The 21,910-nt window shown below is 43.8% G+C and overlaps 1 protein-coding gene across 1 annotated transcript in view; it reads right to left on the reverse strand.

The window, feature by feature from the left end:
* The window catches only part of STPG1 (sperm tail PG-rich repeat containing 1), a 63,509-nt gene that overhangs the window by 37,120 nt on the left and 4,479 nt on the right, over positions 1–21,910 (reverse strand). The window contains exons 4-6 of the mRNA XM_043910583.1: positions 19,172–19,306; positions 10,560–10,678; positions 74–175 (exon numbers count right to left, since the gene is read on the reverse strand). Of these exons, the coding sequence (XP_043766518.1) occupies positions 74–175; positions 10,560–10,678; positions 19,172–19,238 (288 nt within the window). The 5' untranslated portion in view covers positions 19,239–19,306. The remainder of the gene's footprint in view (positions 1–73; positions 176–10,559; positions 10,679–19,171; positions 19,307–21,910) is intronic.

Genomic DNA, 21,910 nt, shown 5'->3' on the forward strand with positions numbered 1-21,910 from the left:
AATATGTGATTAAGCCATGAAGGAAGCAAAGTACTGAGCGGTTAGTACCCTTATTCAGAGAAGGGGTTCTCACCATAGAAGGGAAAGTGCATGTCCCTTTCTTGGACAATGACACGCTGTCGGACACAGGGGACTGGTGAATGACGTTGTAGAACCCCGGGCCTGGGATATCATCCTGAAAGGGAAGAGAGCATGGTGTCATCGCAAGACTTTCCATTCCACGGTGCTTTTCTGCAAGTGTTACATCCATTAACCCTAAGCTTCACTGGAATCTTCCGGGACAGGCAGAGATGCCACCTCCCAACAACAGCCCAGCTCCACCAATTCCTGACCTACCCGGTCACCATCGCAGTTCACAAGTGCTGGGGCTGGGATTCTAGCTCAGGTCTGGGATCACCTCCCCGCCCCGCACCCCCCCCCCCCCCACCACAGCCCTTGTTCTTTACACTATTTTGTACTGCATTCTAGAAGGATGCTGCTGTTTCTTCATGCCAATAGACGCACGAGAAGAAAAACGGATCCCGTGTGCATTGGTGGCTGTGCGGGTCAGCGTGGGCTGACTTGGGTCCGCCAAATCCGGGGCGAGGGAAGGGTGACCAATTTCACGTTCACCACACCCCACCTGACTCAGCTTCCTTCCCAGCCTTTCAGAGGAGAAACCAGGGAGTGTTTCTGTTTATAAAGCAAAGTGAAACAAAAACCACCTTCATCCCAAACAAGACCATCTCTACCTCTGAGACAAAAAGAGGTGGGCTCGTGGGGCTCAAGTGCTCAGTGATGAGGGTGTGTTAGACGGAAACAAACAGAAGCTTGATTTCTAAGCTCATTTCTGCTGCTGCAGTTAATTGGGTTTGCATCTTATTTCCTGTGCTGGTTACCAGGGGGAAGTAAATGTTGACAGAAGTTGACCAAGCAAGTGACATGAAATGACAAGGGTGCTCCTCCGTCTCGAGGGTTTACCGGGTGCCCCCTTGGTGCCAAGATCTTTTCAAAGGGTGTCCCATTTAATCCTCCAGTGAGACAGGGATGCCCCCATTTGACAGATGGAGACGCTGAGGCCCACGGAGATGAACTTGCCCCAGGGTCCCACTGCTGTCAGTGGCAGCACCTGAATTTAGTGTTACGTGATGGTGTACACTAGCCTTTTGCAGTAGAAATATTATCGGGTCCATTGTAACGAAAGTGGGGCCCAGAGATATTGGGGCCACAGCTAACAGATGGGGAAGCGTAAATTTAAACCTGAGCAGTCTGACTCTCCTCGCTACTTCCAAGGTCTGCCACCCGGGCTCCTCTTGTCCCCGCCCATCCCTACTACCTTTTCCAGAGTAGAAAGAGAGAGAGCTCAAGGCTCCGTGGGGGCCCTCCCTGGGCTCCCCGGTCTGGATCCAGCCATGTGTGGTAATGGTTTAATATGAGGATGTGGTCACTGGGGCTGTTAATTCTTCTGGGACTTCGCTGGTGGTCCAGTGGTTAAGAATCCACATTCCAGTGCAGGGGATGTGGGTTCAATCCCTGGTTGGGGAACTAAGATTCCATGTGCCTCGGAGCAACTAGGTCTTCCCACCACAACTACTGAGCCAGCGCTCCGCTGCAGAAGCCTGTACACCACAGTGAGAGAAGCCCGCGCTGCAACAAAGATGCAGAGTGGTCAAAAAGAACAACAGCAAAAAAACAAAAACAACGCACACACAGCACGTTCTCCTGGGCTAAGTTTTAAATGCAGTGAAGCCTTTGAGTCTTGCTCTGTCGAGGTGTGGGCGTGGAGGCTGACTCCTACCTTGCAGGTGATGATGATCCCTAGTGGACAGACTGCGGGCTGACTACCAGGTGGGGGGTGAGGCAGGCTGTGGGGAGATGTAGCCCAACCAGAACCCTGGCCTGTGGGTGCGATATGAGGGGCTACAGGAAGAGGAACGAGAGGCTTTTTCTAGGGGGCTGTTTGCAGGACGGACATGTTTACTGATGGTCACTGCATGCGGGGCACTGTTCTAGACTCACTCACACATTTAATCCCCACGTTAAAGATGAGAAGACAGAACCCAAAGGGATGAGGTCCAAGGTCACAAAACTAGTAATAGTCAGAGCCCAAATCTGAATCCAGGAGAGTATGCTCTTGACCATTAAGACAAACTAACTCTCAGATGAGTGTAGGATAAAATGTGCAGGATAGAAGGAAAAACACTCCCACTGAGTTTGGAATCAGGAATTCTAGCCTCGGTGCTGCTACTAGCTGAGTGATCTTGAACTCTCTAGACCTCAGTTTCCTCACATGCAAACTGAAGATGCCGCACTAAATGCCTTTGGGTACCTTGTAGCTTCCGGAGTCCCTCCAGGGAGGGAAAGCTGCAGCAGGATATGTAACTGTGACTTTTCTAGGTTTAAAGAAGAAAGAGTCTTGTACACCTCCAGCCCCCAGTCTCCCGCCCACACTCCAGATACCAGCATCAGCCCACGAGAATTTTCTGCCCACCTCTGTGTGTCTGAGGAGCTAGGGTTGGCCGCGAAAGCACAAGCCTGCAAGGCTGCTCCATCCCACCCTGCCCGGTCAAACCTGAATTTCAGATAAACGGCAAAACACCATTTTAGTATAACTAGGGCCCAATCAACATTCAGGATGCTGCTGCTGCTGCTGCTAAGTCGCTCCAGTCGTGTCCGACTCTGTGTGACCCCATAGACGGCAGCCCGCCAGGCTCCTCCGTCCCAGGGATTCTCCAGACAAGAACACTGGAGTGGGTTGCCATTTCCTTCTCCAATGCATGGAAGTGAAAAGGGAAAGTGAAGTCGCTCAGTCATGTCCAACTCCTAGCAATCCCATGGACCGCAGCCTACCAGGCACCTCCGTCCATGGGATTTTCCAGGCAAGAGTACTGGAGTGGGTTGCCATTGCCTTCTCCAATATTTGGGATACACTTATACAAAACAGTTATTTATCTGAAATTCTAAATTAGTTAGGAATCCTGTATTTTTACTTGCTAAGTCTGGCAACCCTACTGGACCTTAATCAAGTTTTAATTGCACCCCATTGCAAACTGGCTTGCATCTAGGACACATGGGAAGAGAACTGTCATCTCTTACCCTGGAGGGAGAGCGTGCTGTCTATCTGCACTTAGTGAATATCCTAGAAGGGTTCTCCAGGCAGGAGGCTGACTGGTGGCGGCTCACAAAGGTGACTGTTAAATATTCAGAAACGTTGCTAGCAGTAGCTTGAAACTGACCAGGGTGAGGGTGTTTACACCACAAACATTGGCAAATGCTATACATCAGGAATTTTCTTTGCAGAAGGGAGAGGCGGTTTACCAGCACACCACCACCACCTGCACTCTATACCGAGTAGGTTTCCAAGCTGCCCGGAGGAAAAGGTCCAGTTGCAGAGAATTCAAGTGTTCTCCTCCAAAGGTGAGAGGTGGCAGACAGCTCCCCGGGAGGGCAATACAAGTCCAACCTTTCACCTCTGGGTCAATAGTCCATGTGACTAACATTACAGGGTGTGGATGAGTTCTGACCTCTCAGCATCTCCCAAAGAGCAAGAACCCAATTCAAAGCTGGTGTAAACTCAGCCAGCCTTTGGCTTCTTGGCCAAGATAAAAACCAAGAAAGTGAAAATCCAATAAACCAATCCAATAAAATGGGTAAACAGAGGGAGAAGGGAAGAGAACTATTCATCTGAGCTCTACTGACTGCTTTTTTGAGTATTTGTTCCAAGGGAAGATCTGCGCAAGGGCTACACTTGTTGCCCCCTGGGTCTGCATCACAGCGTGAGGATTGAATGAGTCGATGGACATCCCATCAGCTTCATCATTACTAGTCCACAACAGCCTCAGTGAAACTAGGACCTTCCCTCTGGGGTTAAAAGACCTTCAGAGTAAGGATGGAGTAAGAGATGGCTGGCCAATGTTCTCCCATCCCCCACCCAAGACACACGGGCAACATTGGATGGAAATGCACTTGAAGCACTCTTTTGAAGTGGGGGCTTCCCAGGTGTCAAAGTGGTAAAGAATCTGCCTGCCAATGCAGGAGACAGAAGAGGGTTTGATCCCTGGATTGGGAAGATCCCCTGGAGCAGGAAATGGCAAAGCACTCCAATATTCTTGCCTGGAAAATTTCATGGACAGAGGAGCCTGGAGGTCTACAGTCTGTGGGGTTGCAAAGAGTCAGACACGACTGAGGGACTGAGCGTGCACACACCACACACAAAGCCCCATGGGCAGCCTTTGCACTCGCCAAGGGCAGGACACAGATCAACGTTCGTTGGACCTTGGGATAGATTTAAAGAGGTGGTGAGGAGGAGGGGAAGAGAGGGAGCTGGGCATTGACCTCCTCACCCTAGAGGGTATGGGGGCTGGGTATGGGAGAGGCTAGTGACCCGCAGCTTGGAGCCAGTTACATTTGCACACAGCCTGGGCTCTTCAGTCTTGATTTCATAGACTGTCCAACCAAGACTTTCAGGTTTGCCAACCCATTTCCAGGTTGGAAAATGTGGTCTCCGCTGGATCATTGGCCGAAGCTCCCACTAGAGCTGCCTTTTGACCCTTCAGGGATGTCTACCCTGTTTTGGTCAGCTTAGGGGTGGCTAGCTCGTCTTCTCGGGAGTGCACTAGATGAGCAGAAACTAGACTTCTGCTGAAGGCTGGAAGTATACAACAGGAGGGTACACTGGAGGTGGAAACAGAGCCCTAGCCTGTGGTTAACCCACTGGCAAAGCTGCACAAAAATGTGAGGTTCCTGAGGGAACAACCTCCTTTTACAAATGCCTCTAGTCTCAGGGTCTTGGAACAATGCAGCCTACTTACTGACTTCATTGACGGCTAGAAAGCCTTTTTACAGGCTCATGTGGCCACACCGGCAAGGCGAGCACGGGCCAGCAGACGGGAGCCAGTGTCTGCCCGCAGGGCACGGCCCCTCGCTGGGCCTCAGTCCCCTCATCAGTGAACCTGCGAAGGGGCAAGTGCAGGTGTCAAGATCAATGGTTTGCACCCTGGGCCTCCACCAGGAGTCCAGGGAAAGGAGGACTGATTCGGCAGCAGCTTCAAGCAGCAATTCCCCACCCAGAGAAAGCCAGGATTTGAGAAGGTATGTGCACCCCCCTGTTCACTGCAGCACTCCTTACAATAGCCAGGACACGGGGGCCACCTAAGTGTCCACTGACAGAGGAACGGGCAAAGAAGGTGTGTGGTACCTACGTATAATGGAATATCACTCAGTCATAAAAAGGAACACACTGGGTCATTTGCAGAGACATGCGGGGACCTAGACACTGTCATACAAACTGAAGTAAGGCAGCAACAGAAACACAAGTATTACGGATTAACACATATATGTGGAATCTGAAAAAACTGGTATGGAGTATCTTATTTACAAAGCAGAAATAGAGACACAGACCCAGAGAACAAAAGCATGGATTCCAAGGGGGAAAGCGGAGGGGATGGATGAACTGGGAGACTGGGATTGATGTATATACACTACGATACCACGTACAGAATAACTAGTGAGAACCTACTGCCCAGCATGGGGAACTCTGCCCAGGGCTCTGTGGTGACCTAAATGGGGAGGAAATCCAAAAAAGGGGGATGTGTGTACACATACAGCTGATTCACTCTGCTGAGCAGCAGAAACACAATGCTGTAAAGCAACTAGACCCCAACAAAAATTCATGTAAAAAAATCATTTAAAAAAGCAGCAGCAATTCCTTTTTACCTGCTCCACCCAAGGGCATCAGCATAGGATACTGTCACAGAAGGGGCCCCTCTGCTGTGCCCCTTCAGGGGTCACTGAAGCCCTTCTGGTTCAAATTGTCTACAATTCTGAGATGCGCCCCTTGTAAGACACCCTTCTTCTTTTCTGCTTTCTTCCCCCTCCTTCCCACCACCTCCCAACTCCATACACTAATGTCTGCCATCAAAGTTCTTAGCCCATCGCTGGCCTGGCTGGGTTGGAGACATGGACAAGAGAAGCCAAACCTGCATTTTCAAAGCATCAGATTACATGGGCCTAACCCCTCTTTTGCAGAGCCCTCCTCTTTGTTAGGGCTTCCCAGGTGGCGCAGTGGTAAAAGAGCCTGCCTGCCAATGCAGGAGACACAAGAGACACAGTTTCGATCCCTGGGTCAGGAAGATCCCTTGGAAAAGGAAATGGCAACCCAAATCAGCATTCTTGCCTGGAGAGTCCCATGGATAGAGGGGCCTGATGGGCTACAGTTCGTGGGGTGGCCAAGGGTCGGACACGACTGAGAAACAGCATGCATGCCTCCTTGTTAAATCTGCTGTCAGCTCATTAGCAGTCCCTGGAAATCCCGAGTGGAATGGGGGCAAAAACTCAATTCAGCAAGCACACACTCAAGCCTGCTGAGGACCAGGGCTGGGCTAAGGAGCCAGGATACAGGCACAACTGGTTGGCAGCCCGTACGTATGCTCTAGAATCAGAACAGAGGAGACGTGGCAAAACAATGTAAGGTGGGTGGCGTGAGTTACCCTGACTCGATGAGAAGGGCCTGGACTTGAGGTGGGGTCACTCATTCGACTGACTTTTGAGGGGCTTTGGAGTCTGGAAAGGACATTGATAAGATGCACACGTCCATTACTGCCGCACCAAGCCGAAGGTGGTGGTGGGCATTCAGGGGAGGTGTGCGTCCTCCATGCCCCCTGCTCCCCCTCCCACGACCCCACCCTCTGCAAAGATGCCGGGAAACAATCTGGGAGCTAGGACCTGCCGCCTGGGTGGTCCTCACTCCACCTGACACTGGCTATGCAAGTTACTTAACCGTCTTTATGTCTCGGGGTTCATTATCTGAAAAGTGGGGGTAATGGTAGGACTTAGTTCATGGTGATGACGCAGATTAAATGAGGTCAGAAACGCCACATCTTCGAGGGGAGCCTGGTGTGCTGTCTGTGCCGGCCAAGGGTTTGCTCTTCCCACCCATGTGTCCTGCAGACCCCCGAGGAAGGGGTGCTGGTGACCGATGTGGAGGGCAGGCTTCCAGAGCAGGAAGGTCGGGCACAGCCCACTGAAGCTTTAAGCACGCAACGAAGGGCACGTGTAGGGGGCTTATCCCCCTGAACATGGTGGTCTCTGCAAACTGAACCTCCTTTCAATGAAAAATCTCTGACATGTGAAATACCCCGAGTCTGGTGCCTTATCAAGGTAATAAGTGAACAGTGCTAACTTTTTATAATTTCATCACAAATTAAACACTGTTCTGCTTACCACAGGGAGCATGGATTTGCTGTCAGGCTCTGTCTGAAATCAACATATATTTTAAAATCATGGCGACTGGTAGGACACACACACCCTATCTGAAGAGGAGTGTCTGTATACTCCCTACCAGTACCCATTCATCTGGGCCTGGAAGGGATCAATCAAGTTTAGGATTATGGAATAGGAATCCCTGGCAAGGGCCTGCCTATGATTAATATAACATCCTTATTTTTGAGATGAGGAAATGGAGATGCAAAGACTTTAAGTGGGTGTCCTTAGTGTTAGCCAGCTTGGGAAATAGTGACTACAGTCCACGGTGACAGGGGGACAGAATTGGGGAGACAGGGGAGGAAAGTGTCCTTTGGGTTGCTGGGCTAGGCTCGGTCCTAGATTAGGCATGTCTCTTCACGCATGCAGAGTCTGTAAATAATTGTAAAATGTTCGGGGAAGCAGACTTCACTCCTAGCAGCTGAAATTGCCAGTCCACACACCGAGCCCAGGAAGGATTCCTTGTACCCAGCAGTCAGATTCTTACGGGGAATGCGAGCTGGGCTGGGGCGCCCTGAGGTTTCTCTGCAGAAGTCTGATTAAGGTAAGTGCACGTTTCAGAGGGTACTCATTCTCTGCGTTAAAGTTGTGCTAAATGGGTCACAGGACTGATGTGAGGACACAACCAAGTTATGAGATCAGGCCCAGGGTGTGTACAATTACTGTTATAAGAAGGGTGGTGAGACACTGGAGTTTTAAAATCTGCTTTTAATTTGTATTGCCTCACTAAATTATTGGGCGATGTTAAACAGGATTCTTAGCTTCTCAATGCTCGTTTCTTCAGGAAGAATGAGAACTGTGAGTGTGGATTAAGGTATTTTTTTTCCTGTTTTTACAGCTTAAAGAACCTAAAAAATTATAATAACCTGAATTGTATATTTCAGATGAGGAAACTGAAGCCTACAAAAAGTCAAGGGAGTAGCCTAAAGCCATGCACTTAATAATAGAATTCTGGGGACCTAGTTTATGGATCCCATGCCCTTTTCATAAAGTTCCATACTTATTTACAAAATGCTTTCAAATGCTTAGATGAATGTTTTCACGTTGTCGAAACAACACGACCATGTTTAAAAAGTATGAATCAAATTTCTGAGCTATTTCTCTCTGTATCAGATGCTGCCTATAGCTTTGGCTGGCTGACACCTTGATTCCTTCAGGAGAACATTTTCTACAAAGTAGAAAGTAGACATTTCTACTTTCTCAATAGTAGTTGAAAATGCAGACTTTAAAAACCAGACCATTCACGTTTCTGGATTTGAGTCTTCAGACCATGATCATGTGGAATGGGGCCTACACGTGACACCTTCCCCTGTTTTGAGCTTGGTCTGTCCAGGGGAGGCCTTTTCAGAAACGTGCTGGCTGACTGTCATAGATGGACTTGATGACTTTGCAGGCCACAGAGAGAGGTGTGGTGGCATGTGTAGACAGAGCGTGAGGTTTGGGAATGAGTTGAGCCTGGGTTTGAGGTCTAATTCTTTCAACATTGATTCAGCAAATATTCATGCGAGGGCTCTTATGTGCCAAATCCTGCATTGTGAGACCTCGGGTGGGTCATTTAACTTCCCTAAGCCCCAGTTTTCTCTTCTGTTAAAAGTATAAACCCTTCCTTTTAGCATTGTTCTCAGGATTAGAAACATGGTCTAAAACTGATTTTACACAGAGGAGAGATCAGTAAATGGTGGCTACTATTTTTTTTTAAATTTAAAATGTATTCATTTTTTAAATTGAAGGATGATTGCTTTACAGAATCGTGTCATTTTCTGCCAAAGGTCAACATGAATCAGCCATGGGTATACCTGTGTCCCCTCCCTCTTGGAGGTCGGGCTGCAGATATTGGAGAGATGGACAGTATATTCTTGGTAAATGGACAAATGGAAAACCAGACCAAAAAGGAGAGACAAAGGGCCAGTTAAGACATAAGAGAGAAGGGAGAAAACTCATGGGTAAATAAATAGCTTATTTATCACCTTTGGAGAAAACCTACAAGTAATTAAAAATATGTGTGTGTGTGTGTGTGTATGTATGTATGTACATACACTATATTAATTATTTGCTCTCTTGGAATCCTAAAATAGCAGAAGTGGAAGGAACTTAAACATTCTCCAGCTGAGCCCTCTTGCTTAAGAGGGAGGAAACAGGCCAAAGGGCACATGGCTTGCAAAGGACTCATCCGAGTTCAGGACCCAGACCTCCCCGGTCCTTCTCGCCACCGTGGCCGCAGGGGTAGGATGAAAAACATTTTTAGAATGCAGCGAAAGGTAACTGACACGACGACTCCTCCAAAAGAATGCTATTCTGAAGGTCCTAGTTAGGAGAATAAAAAAATGATTTTTTAAAAGACTCTGGCGTCTGTGAGCTGCTTCCGCCCCCTGCTGGTTAGAGGAGAGAACGTCAGGCCTGGGCTTTCAGCTGGTGAAATTTCAAGTTACCAGAGGACCACCTCCCCCAGAAGCCAAGCAGAATCTTCCAGATAAGAGAGGAAAAGAGACACAGATATTTGGGGAAGAAGGTGAGACTGGAGGAAATGCAGAAACATTATATAACACACTGCTGAAGCTTAAGGAAAAGAGGGGATGTATCACCACAAAGGTAATTGTACGTTTATTGTGTGTGTGTGTTAGTTGCTGAGTCATGTCCAACTCTTTGGGACCCCGTGGTCTGTCCATGGGATTCTTTAGGCAAGAATACTGGAGTGGGTAGTTATTCCCTCCTCCAGGGGATCTTCCTGGCCCTGGGATCGAACCCGGGATTCCTGTATTGCAGGCAGATTCTTTGCCATCTGAGCTACACAGCTCGTTTATTATTTGAAGAAAGTCTTGTGAGTTCCTGTCAAGTTTTGAATAAGGCTGGGGAGAGAGGGAGGAGAGGATTTTTTACCTTTTACTTCATATACCAGAGATTTTCGTATTTTTCATTTTCATAATAATTAGAAAAATACATTTCTTGTTAAATTTTTTTTGGTTTCAGTATGGCCCAAGAAACAAAAAAAATTTTAAGGAGAAATGTATTTTTGAAATTATTATGAAAATGAAAAATGCAAAAATCTCTGGTAAGAAACCAAAAAAAATTTAAGAAGAAATGTATTTTTTTAATTATTATGAAAATGAAAAATACAAAAATCTCTGGTATACGAAGTAAAATCATGCTGTTTCCCACTGGACTTCATATCGTGTCAGCTCATTGTTACAATCTGGTCGGAGCACATGGGCGTAAAGGGCGCTGCCGCTCCTTGGGTGACTGTCCTCTACTGGTCACACGGACAGACGCACAAGCAGGCACGCTAAAATCCAGACTCAAAGTAAGACAAGGCCATTCGTTACCTGTTTGTGGTAAAATCTCTTGGCTTGGCTATTAAATCCCTTTTTTTCTGATTCTGGAATTACGAAAGGCTGATATTTATAAGGAATGGAGGATTGTGTTGGATATGCAGCAGTAAAACCTAAACAATAAAAACAGAATAAAAATGAGCTCAGAACAATGACTGACACATGCACAAAACACAGAGCTATATGTTAACATTTTAAGTGGAATAAAAGAGAAGCTTGCCTTTGGACAAGAGATAAACGTGAAACTGGATTTTTTTAAAGACCCTCTTGGTAATTTTTTGGTGTCCCCTCCACCTCCTCACCCCCCAGCTCTTAAACTAGTGAGACTTGGTCACGCAGCTGAAGCATTTTGTCACAGAGAAGAGGAAGGATCTGACAGGAAAGGCATTCTTGCCAAGGAGGAAGGGGACACAAAACCGTCTGGGGCAGCCTTGAAGAGAAGCCAGGCAGGGGAACAGAGAGTCTTCATCCTTCCTCAGCCCAAGGTCACAGGTGACCAATGCACCATAAAGATACAGAGAGGCCGGTAAGTCTCAGAATGGGGCTCCCGGTCCCTCTCCAGGACACAATGCAAGACAAATACAAGTTTAGGTTTCTGCTTTGAACAGACTTGGGGTGAAAGAGCAGAAGAGGACCGTTTATAGAAAACAAGTTAAGTTTTTATCTGTCTGGATTGTGAGGTATCGATGACACATAAACACCCCCTTTTTCTCCCTCCCACTCCCCACAAGTGGTGCAGAGAAGAGACAGCTACGCAGAGAAAGAGTTCTGGAGACCAGTGTCGATCAGCACAGGCACGTGAGAAAGCTCCGCAAGACTGGAAAAGACTCAGCTGAAAACCTCAGGGTGGGACGGTGACGCCCGAACACTGGGAACAGCAGCCATTCCCGTCCCCACGAGCCAGAGTGGAAAATGCCATCATTCCTGCAGCAGAAAGAAAAGATGCAGAAGGGTTTTGCCTCAGGGAGAGGGCAAAGTCGTGTGCTGTGTGCTCAGTCACGTCAGACTCTTTACGACCCCATGGACTGTAGCCCGCCAGGCTCCTCCGTTCATGGAATTTTCCAGGCAAGAATACTGGAGTGGGTTGCCATTTCTTTCTCCAGGGGAATCTTCCTGACCCAGGGATCAAACCCATGTCTCTTGTGTTTCTCCTGCATTGGCAGATGGATTCTTTACCACTGTACCAGCTAGGAAACCCAGGGCAAAATTATCTTTAGACTAAGTGTTGCTCTGGTTCCAGCTAACAAAACTTGAAAAGCAAGACTTGAAAAGGTCAAACTGTTTCCAAGTAATTTAACTGCATTCCAGAACAAAGCATAACAATTTATAGGACTACTAAAACATACAGTACTCAACAGGTAAAACTATCTGGCGTTTGACTGAAAAAAATTGATGGGCATGCAAAGGAAAAAAATACAATTCACAATGAGGAAAAAATAAACAAGTGATCAAATCTAACTCAGAAATGATATAGATTATAGAATACAAGAACATTATTACATTATCAATAAAACATTATTACAATAATAATTATATTCTATATGTTCAAGAAGCTAGAAAAAAGATTGAACACATTGAGAAGGTACATGGAAGATATAAAGAAGATCCAAATCAAACTCCTGAGTGTGAAAACTGAAAAGTCTGAGGTTAAAAATACACTAGAAAAGGGGCTTCCCTGGTGGTTCAGTCAGTAAAGAATCCACCTGCCAATGCAAGAGACCTGGGTTTGATCCCTGGGTTGGGAAGATCCCCTGGAGAAGGAAATGGCAACCCACTCCAGTACTCTTGCCTGGGAAATCCCATGGACAGAGGACCCTGGTGGGCTACAATCCATGGAGTCAAAAGAGTTGCACATGACTTAGCAACTAAACCACCACCACAAGATAAGATTAACAGTAGACTAGATACTGCAGAAAAAAAGATGAGTGAACTTGAAGATGTTGAAATAGAAACTATCCAAAACAAAACACAGAGAGAAAAAGGACCAAAAAAATAAATAAATAAAGAGTATCAATGAGCTATGTGGAAATGTCAAGGAACTAATCTACATGTACCTGGGCTCTCCAAAGAAGCAAGGTGGGAGAGAGGAACTAGAAAAAAATATTTCAAGAAAAAAGTGGCTGAAATTTTCCAAATTTGATATAAATAAACCCACAGACCCAAGAAAGTCAGTGAACCTCAAGCACATTAAATAAGAATTAAACTATACCAAGGCAAATAATAATCAAATTGCTTTTTAAAAGAAATAGAAAATCTTAAAATCAGGCAGAAGAAAAAAAAGACACATTATACACAAAGGAACAAATATATTTACTGTCAGAAACAACTTTTGTAAAATATCAGAAGGGAAAAACTGTCACTCTAGAATCCTGTACCCAGTAAAAATATGTCTTAAAGATGAATGCAAAATAAAGATTTTTGAAGACACACAAAAACTGAAAGAATTAATCACCAGCAAACTGGAACTATAAGAAATGAAAGGAATCCTTCAGACAAAAGAAAAATGATACCAACCAGAAATCTGGAACTTCATAAAAAAATGAAGAGTGCTGGAAATAGTAAATATGTGGGTAAATGTAAAATGTAGAATTTTGAGTATAAATGGATACATTTAGATGTAAATATAACATTTGAATCATTTCTAAACTAATTGCCTATTTAAAGCAAAAATAACAGCACTAATGTGGCATTTATAATGTATGTAGAAATTTGACAACAACAGTTCAAAGGCAAGGAAGGAAAATATAAAAATTTACTGTTGTAAGTTTCTTTACTGTACATGAAGTGTAATGATATCACTTGATGGTAGAATCTGATAAAACTGAAGATGTATATTATAAACTCTGTAGTACAAATCAGCAAACGTTTTCTATAAGGGCCAGATAGTAAATATTTAAGGCTGTATAGTCTCTGTTGCAGCCATTCAACTCTGCCATTATAGACTGAAAGAGTCCCAGACAGCACATAAACAAATAGGCATAACTATGTTCCAATAAAATTTTACTTATAGAAACAGGCAGCGTGTCCGATTAGGCCCAAGTGGCCAAGGTTTGCAATCCTTGCTCCAAAGCAACACTATGAAAACACTGCCGAGTTATTCCTAAAACGCCAACAAAGGAAGGAAATAGAAACAAACAACCAGACAAATATTCAATACAAAAACATCCAGAAAATGTAAATAAAGAACAGATGGGACTGAGATTTCCCTGGTGGTCCAGTGGTTAAGAATCAGCCTTCCAGTGCAGGAGATATGGGGATGGCTGGTTGGGGAACTAAGATTCCCACATGCTCTGGGGCAACTAAGCCTGTCTACTCCGAATTCTGAGCCTGAGTGCTCTAGAGCCTGTATTCTGAAGCTAGAGAAGCCCCTCATGACAACCAGAGAAAGCCCGCATGCCACAACAAAGACCCAGCGCAACCAAAATCTTTTTAAAAAAATTATAAAAAAGAGCAGATGAGACAAATAGAAAGCTAATAGATGGTGGGATTAAGCTCACACACCAATAATCACATTAAATTTAAAGTCTAAACATCCCAGTTAACAGGCAGAGATGGTTGAGACGGATAAAAAAGAAAGACCCAACTACACGGTGCCTGCAAGAAACAGACTAAATATTGATATAAACCCAGGATTAGGTTAAAAGTAAAAGTATGAGGAAACGGTACACTATCCTATCAAAACAAAACTAGATATTAATGTCAGACAAAGCAGATTTCAGAGCAAAAAATACTACCTGCAATAAAGAGGGTGTAGTAATTTCATAATGATAAAGCATTCAATTCCGAAAAAGAATATAACAATTCTAAACTCTGATATACTCAATAACAAGACATTCAAAATACAGGAAATAAAAAATGATAGAACTGCATGAAGAAATAGAAAATCCACAATACTTGTCAGAGATTTCAAAATCCCTCCCTCAATAATTTAAACAAGTAGATAGACGATCAATAAAGATATACGAGACTTGACAATACTATTACCTAACTTGACCTAACTGACATTCATAGAATTCTTCACCTATCAATTCTATACAATCTATTCTAGAAAACTGAATAGAAAAAAATCTTTCCCAAATCATTCTATGAGGCCACTTATTACCCCGATACCAAAACCAGACAGAGTCATTACAAGAAGTGAGGGGGAATCATTATAGATCATTAACTCTCATAAATATACATGCAGAAATTCTTATAAAAATGTTAGCAAGTTAAACTCAACAGTGTACAAGAAAGATGATATGCCATGATCAAATGAGGTTCATCCCTCATTTGATAGATTAAGATTTGAAAATCAATGTAATTCACCATATAGACAAACTAGAAAAGAAAAACTATATGATCATCTCCACAGATGCAGAACGGAATCATATAATATGTACCTTTTTTTGGTCTGGATGATTATCCTTTTTTGGGGGGCAGGGGCTTCCTTGTGGCTCAGACGGTAAAGAGTCCGCCTGTAATGAAGGAGACCCTGGTTTGATCCCTGAGTCGGGAAGATCCCCTGGAGAAGGGAATGGCAACCCATTCCAGTATTCTTGCCTGGGGAATCCCATGGACAGAGAAGCCTGCTGGGCTACAGTTGGGGGTCGCAAAGAGTCGGGCACAACTGAGCAACCAACACACTTTCATAACTTTAACTTTTTAAGAAACTGCCAAATCTTTTCTAAATTTGTTGCACTTTTGTACATCTCCACTATTAGTGTATAAGAATTACTTTTACTTCATATCCTCAGTGACAATGGGCAGTCTTTCAAATTTCAGCCATTCTATTAGGTGTGTAATTTTATTGTGGCCTTAATTTGCATTTGCTCCAATACTTTGGCCACCTGATGCGAAGAGCTAACTGTTGAAAAGACCCTGATGCTGGGAAAGATTGAGGGCAGGAGGAGAAGGGGACAACAGAGGATGAGATGGTTGGATGGCATCACCGACTCAATGGACATGAGTTTAGGTAAACTCCGGGAGTTGGTGGACAGGGAGGCCTGGCATGCTGCGGTTCATGGGGTCGCAAAGAGTCGGACACGACTGAGTGACTGAACTGAACTGAAAGTGTCTGTTTAGTAGATAGAGAAAGCGTTTTATAAAACTCAGTGTTCTATGATTAAAAGAAAACCCTAGCAGACTAGGAAAAGAAGCACATTTCCTTAATCTGATAAAGTGTATTGATGACAAAAGCCTATAGCAAACATGATTCTGAAAGATTTCTCTTGAGATAGAGCATGAAACCAGGCTGACTGCTTCTGTTCAACATTTTCCTGAAGGACTCTAACCAGTGCAGAGGTTGAGAAGAACAAATAAAAATACATAAGATGAGAAAAGAAGGAAATAAAGCTGCCTTTGTTCATAGATGATAAGACTGTATATGGAGAAATTTCAAAAGAATCTGTAGGTAATGTATTAAACATAATAACCGAAAAAAATAAACATAATAACTGAATTTGGTAAGGTCAGTATACAAAAAATAAATAAATTTATTTTATTTTGATACCAGCAGCAAGCAATTAGAAAATGAGATAAAAATAGTACCATTTAAAAAAAAAAATAGTACCATTTACAATGGTATAAAAATCAAATGCTTAGAACAGATATATAGAAGATATGCAAGTCCTCTACACAGATAACTATAAAACATTATTGGGAAAAATTTAAGAAGACTTAAATAAAAGAAAGGATATACATGGATTGGAGAATTCAGTGCTGTAAAGATGTAAATTATCCCTAACTTGACTTCAAGAATCAATGCAATCTAAATCAAAAAGGCAATAGGGATTTTCTTTAGAACATTAATGTGCTGATTCTAAAGTGTATATGGAGGGACTTCCCTGCTGGTCCAGTGGTTTGGAATCCATGTGCCACTGCAGCGGACATGGGTTCAGTCCTGGTCTGGGAGCTGAGATCCCAAGAGCTGCTGAGCGACTAGGCCCACGCTGCAAATACCGAGCCCAAACCAGTGCTCCCTAGGAAGCCGCCACAATGAGAAGCCCGCACACCACAACTAAAGAACAGCCACCACTCACCACAACTAGAGAAAGCCCACGCAGAGCAACCAAGACCCAGAGTAGCCGTAAATAAATAGATAATAAAATGCATGTGGAAATTCAGTGCAGCCAGGAGTAGCCACGATAAATATAGTACATGGTTGAAGGACTTATGCTACTAAATTAAAAAAAAAAAAAAGCTTGTTATATAGTTATAGTAATTAAGGGTGGTATTTGAACAGCCTAAAGAACACAGAAGCAGACCTGCATATATATAGACACGGTTAACAACAGTGATGGCGATGCAGAGTGGCCGAAAAAGAATGCTCTTTCAATCAATGGAGCTGGGTAATTAGATATAACATATTGAAGACAATAGATTTGCACATTTTCATATCATACACACAAACAACTCCAAGTGAATCATAGATCTAGATATGAAAGGCAAATAATACAGTTATTAGAAAAAACCTATTTTGAGATAGGCAAAGATTTCTTAAATAGGACAGACATATACACTATCTATGGGGCTTCCCTAGTGGTTCAGATGGTAAAGAATCTGCCTGCAATGAGGGAAACCCAGGTTCAGTTCCTGGGTTGGGAAGATTTCCAGGAGAAGGGAATGGCTACCCACTCCAGTATTCTTGCCTGGAGAATTCCATGGACAGAGGAGCCTTGGCAGGCTACAGTCCATGGGATTGCAAGAAGTTGGACACGACTAAGCAACAATGGGCTATAGTAAAATCAAGAGCTTCTCTTTATTAGCACACCAGTCCATCCTAGAGGAAATCAGTCCTGAATATTCATTGGAAGGACTGATGCTGGAGCTGAAACTCCAGTATTTTGGCCACCTGAAGTGAAGAACTGACTCATCTGAAAAGACCCTGATGCTGAGAAAGATTGAAGGTGGGAGGAGAAGGGGGCGACAGAGGATGAGGTGGTTGGATGGCATCACTGACTCAATGGACATGAGTTTGAGTAAACTCTGGGAGTTGGCGATGGACAGGGAGGCCTGGAGTGCTGCAGTCCATGGGGTCACAAAGAGTCGGACACAACTGAGCAACTGAACTGAACTGAACTGAAGAGAATGTAAAGGAAAGTCACAGACTCAGGGAAGGTATTTACATATAGACAAAAAGGATGTATTTCTAGTATGTTTTTAAGAACACCTAAGAAAAGAAAAACCCAATAGAAAAAACTTGAACAGTCACTTCTCCAAAGAGAATATCCTAAAGATAAGCCAACATATGAAAAAGTGCTCAATCTTACTGACCAAAGGACAATACAAATTAAAAGCATTATGAGCTAAAAATGATGGTGATGATGTGGAGCAACTGGAATTCTACAAGGAGGTAAAAATGGCACATCCACTTTGGAAAACTGGTAGTATCAACTAAGCTGATCATAAACACTCTATGACCCAGCAATTCTCCTAGGTATAGACCTAAAGAGTATATACACATATTTCCCAAAAGACAAGAACAAGCACAGTCACAAAAGTTTTTAGTCATGGCTCAAAACTGGAAACAATCCAAATGTCCTTCAATAGTATAAAGGATAAACAAATTATGGTATATTCAGTCAAAGAAAAACTTCACAGCAATGAAAATCAGCTAATTACTGATAACATGAAACATGAAGTTACATCTCTCAAAACATAACATGAAGGAAAAAAGCCTGAGAGAAAAGAGTTCATACTGTATGATCTGATTTATAGGAAGTTCAAAACAGACTAAAGTAATTAATGATATTAAAGTGATAAAGTAATTAATGACATTAAAAGTCAGGTGAGCTATGGTGTTGACACTTGCAGAGAAGAGGGACAGTGCCCATGAAGGGACAAGGACTCCTGGGATGCTGTGGAGTGTCTGTTTCTGGGTCTGAGAAGTGACTCCGTAAGTGGTGGTTTCTTTGTGACCATTAGGCTGTACCATTATGATTTATTTCTGAATATACATGAAGCTTCAATTTGAAAGTATTCAAGAAAAAGAGACAGCAATAAATCAAAAGATGGGAGGAAGGAAGAAAGGTCCAGCTCTGGGTCTGAGAGCAGCAGAGACTGTAGAAGCTCACCAGGGAGCTGGTAATAACCACCACCCACCGCCACCCCCCAAAAGAAAAAGTGGTGGAGTGAGTGAGGATGTCAAAACTTGCAGCCTCGGCCATGATTCCCCAAGTCCAGGTGTAGTCCAGGATTAGTGCATACTAACAAAACCAGAGGAGTGCATGGGCTGAGACAGAACATCTTCCACCTATCTGCATGGGTGACCCATGACCACATCACCTCTGTCCACTGAGAAAGATGGAAAACTTGAAACAAGTCATTTGTGTCAAACTTTCTGACAACCAGCATAGTGGGGGCTTGGGTTAAGTTTTAGGAAATAAAGTAAGATCTCTTCCTCCTCTCCCCTCCATCCTTTCTTCTCATAGTTTCTTTCCAATCATCACCCTCGAAGCAGTGGAGGGATGACTAAAGCAATCTATTTGATATCCTCAAGGACAGCCTTACGGGTCTAAAGCAGCACTTAAAACTCCCCTAAAACTTGCTCTTGCATGCTGAAATGAACACACGTCAGGAGCCTGCCCCTCCCCTCCCAGAGACCGCTGTTAAAAAGTTCACTAGACCTTTCTGGACTTTCTTAGCCGTTCTGGAATATTTTTTGCCAGAGTGTTGGTCTTTTTGTGTGTCCATCTTAGCAAAGTTCTGTGATACGTTCCATTTGTTTGATGAAAAACTCGACTACATGTTCTTCTAAGCACCTGAAACAGCAAAATACAGCATATGTAGGAATCATTTCACGATTTTGTTAATTGTGTTAATTGGGTTCTGTTGTATTTGCTGGGTAAACAGAAATCTTGTGGGTAGAGGCTGAGATTTACCAACTTCTACGACCCTAAATCCCGCATTGCACTGCCTGTAGTAGGAACTCTGTAAGTGTTCTTTGTTGGTGCTGTTTACAGAGCTCCTGAGGCTTGAATTTTACACATTTATCTTATTGATATAACTCACATACATGGTAATTCACTGATTCAAAGTGCACGATTCTAAGTTTTGGTGAATGTTTACAATTGTGTAAAATACCACGAAAATTAAAATACAAATTTATTCATCTCCCCAAAAACCTCCCTATGTCTGTCTGCACTCAATATCCAACCCCCAACTCTGGCATCTGGCAACCACTGCTCGGCTTTCTGTCACAATAGTAGCCTTTTTCTAGATGTCATACATGGGTAATGACATAGTATATACCATTTTGTGTCTCTTTTTTTCACTTAGCACAATGCTTTTGAGATTCTCCCATGTGGTTGCATGTATCAGTAATTTGTTACAATTGCTACACATCCTCACCAACACATTTGGTAAACCTTATTAATTTTAAATTAAAAGATGCTTGCTCTTTGGAAGACAAGGTATGACAAATGTAGACAACATATTAAAAAGCAGAGACATTACTTTGCCAACAAAGGTCTGTATAGTCAAAGCTATGGTTTTTCCAGGAGTCATGTATAGATGTGAGAGTTGGACCATAAAGAAGGCTGAATGACAAAGAATTGATCGTTTTGAACTGTGGTGTTGAAGAAGACTCTTGAGAGTCCCCTGGACTGCAAGGAGATCCAACCAGTCCATCCTAAAGGAAATCAGACCTGAATATTCATTGGAAGGACTGATGCTGAAGCTGAAGCTCCATTACTTTGGCCACCTGATTCGAAGAGCTGACTCATTGGGAAAGACCCTGATGCTGGGAAAAGATCGAAGGCAGGAAGGCAGGAGGAGAAGGGGACGACAGAGGACGAGATGGTTGGATGGCAACATTGACTCAATGGACATGAGTTTGAACAAGTTGCAGGAGATGGTGAAGGACAGGGAAGCCTGGTTTGCTGTAGTCCGTGGGGTTGCAAAGAGTCGGACACGACTGAGAGACTTTCACTTTCACACGTAGTGAATCCAGAACAGTTTTTATTCTGAGAATAATTTATCTCCACTACTAAGACATGATGTTTCTATGGACTCTACCCAATCAATCCTCATCTAATATAGTGTCTCTGTATCCTGGTTTGTGGGAACATTGAGTAGTCCCAGTTCTGTGGAAGAAAGACCCAGAAATTGTTCAGGCGATGGGCTGAGCTGGGCGATTGGAGCTGACATACGATCGCTACTGTATGTAAAACAGAAGACGAGTGAGAACCTACTTGCAGCGCAGGGAGCCCTACTCAGTGCTCGGTGGTGACCTAAGCCGGAGGAGGTATAAAGGAGCAGAGATGCGCGCATGGACAATTTCTGGGCCTCACCCTGCTCTCCGTGGCTCTTTCCCCAGTCTTAGGGCCTTTGCGTGCTTGTGTCCATTATTTCTCTTCCTATTTCTCTTCCTTCTTCTGTGCAGGCCGGTCCGTTACCTGTAAATTCCAGCCTCTGTTCTCCCTGAGTCCTGACTTCTCTCTCCCCAGCTCAGAGAGCTGGACTTCGCGTGGGTCTCCCTGTCCCTGAACTGTGGCCTAGAAACTCTCTCCAGCATTAGCTGGAGCAGTTGTGGGGCTCACCTGATTTTTCTTCTCTCAGGGATTACTGAACTGGGGGCCCTGTTGTTGAGTGTCTAAAAGCCATGCTTCATGTATTTGTCTGTTTTCAGTTGTTAACGGCAGGAGCATAATTAAATTTTCACAGAGTTAATCTTTCGTAAACAGACTTGAGTTTTATTTTGTTCATCTTTCCCCCCCTAAGTAATTTACATCATTTATAAATACTAATGAATGAAGGATGGAATAAATGATGTTAAGCTCTACCAGTTCTTTGGTCCTTCAGTATTTATTCCTCACTTTATTCCATCACCCTCACAGCAGCAATTCTCAATCCTTTTTGGTTGACAATCTGTACTAATTATTTAATATCATTATTGGCAAAACAGTGAAAGAAATTTAAAACAACAGAAATAAGTCAGTATTGATCACAGCACAATCACTACTTGAGTATCAGAATCTCTTTTAGGGTCTATAAAAGCAGCCACTAATCACTTATTCCCTTTCAGTACACTATTGTTGTCTTGGTAAGAACCATCTACTTCCCTGGCTGTAATAAAGCTGTAATTTTTTTAAGGCGCTAGTGTGCTAGAATTGTGGGTGATTAGAAAAAAAATTGAAGCTTCCTATGACAATGGTGATATGTGCATATTGTCCAGTTTGGGGAAAGATAAGAACGTTAAAAGATTTAAAAAACAATCCATTCCTACCACCCAAAGACAACACTATGCTTTCCAGCCTCCTTACTGCATACCTGTGAAGCCAGGATGAGAGAAGGTGCAGCCCCGGTGTGAACGGAGCACTGCCCAAGTGTGTCTCACTGGTGCACTTGCTTGTATAACTGTTCAT

Source organism: Cervus elaphus, chromosome 8 (assembly GCF_910594005.1).
Source record: "Cervus elaphus chromosome 8, mCerEla1.1, whole genome shotgun sequence".
Classification (NCBI taxonomy): Eukaryota; Metazoa; Chordata; class Mammalia; order Artiodactyla; family Cervidae; genus Cervus; species Cervus elaphus.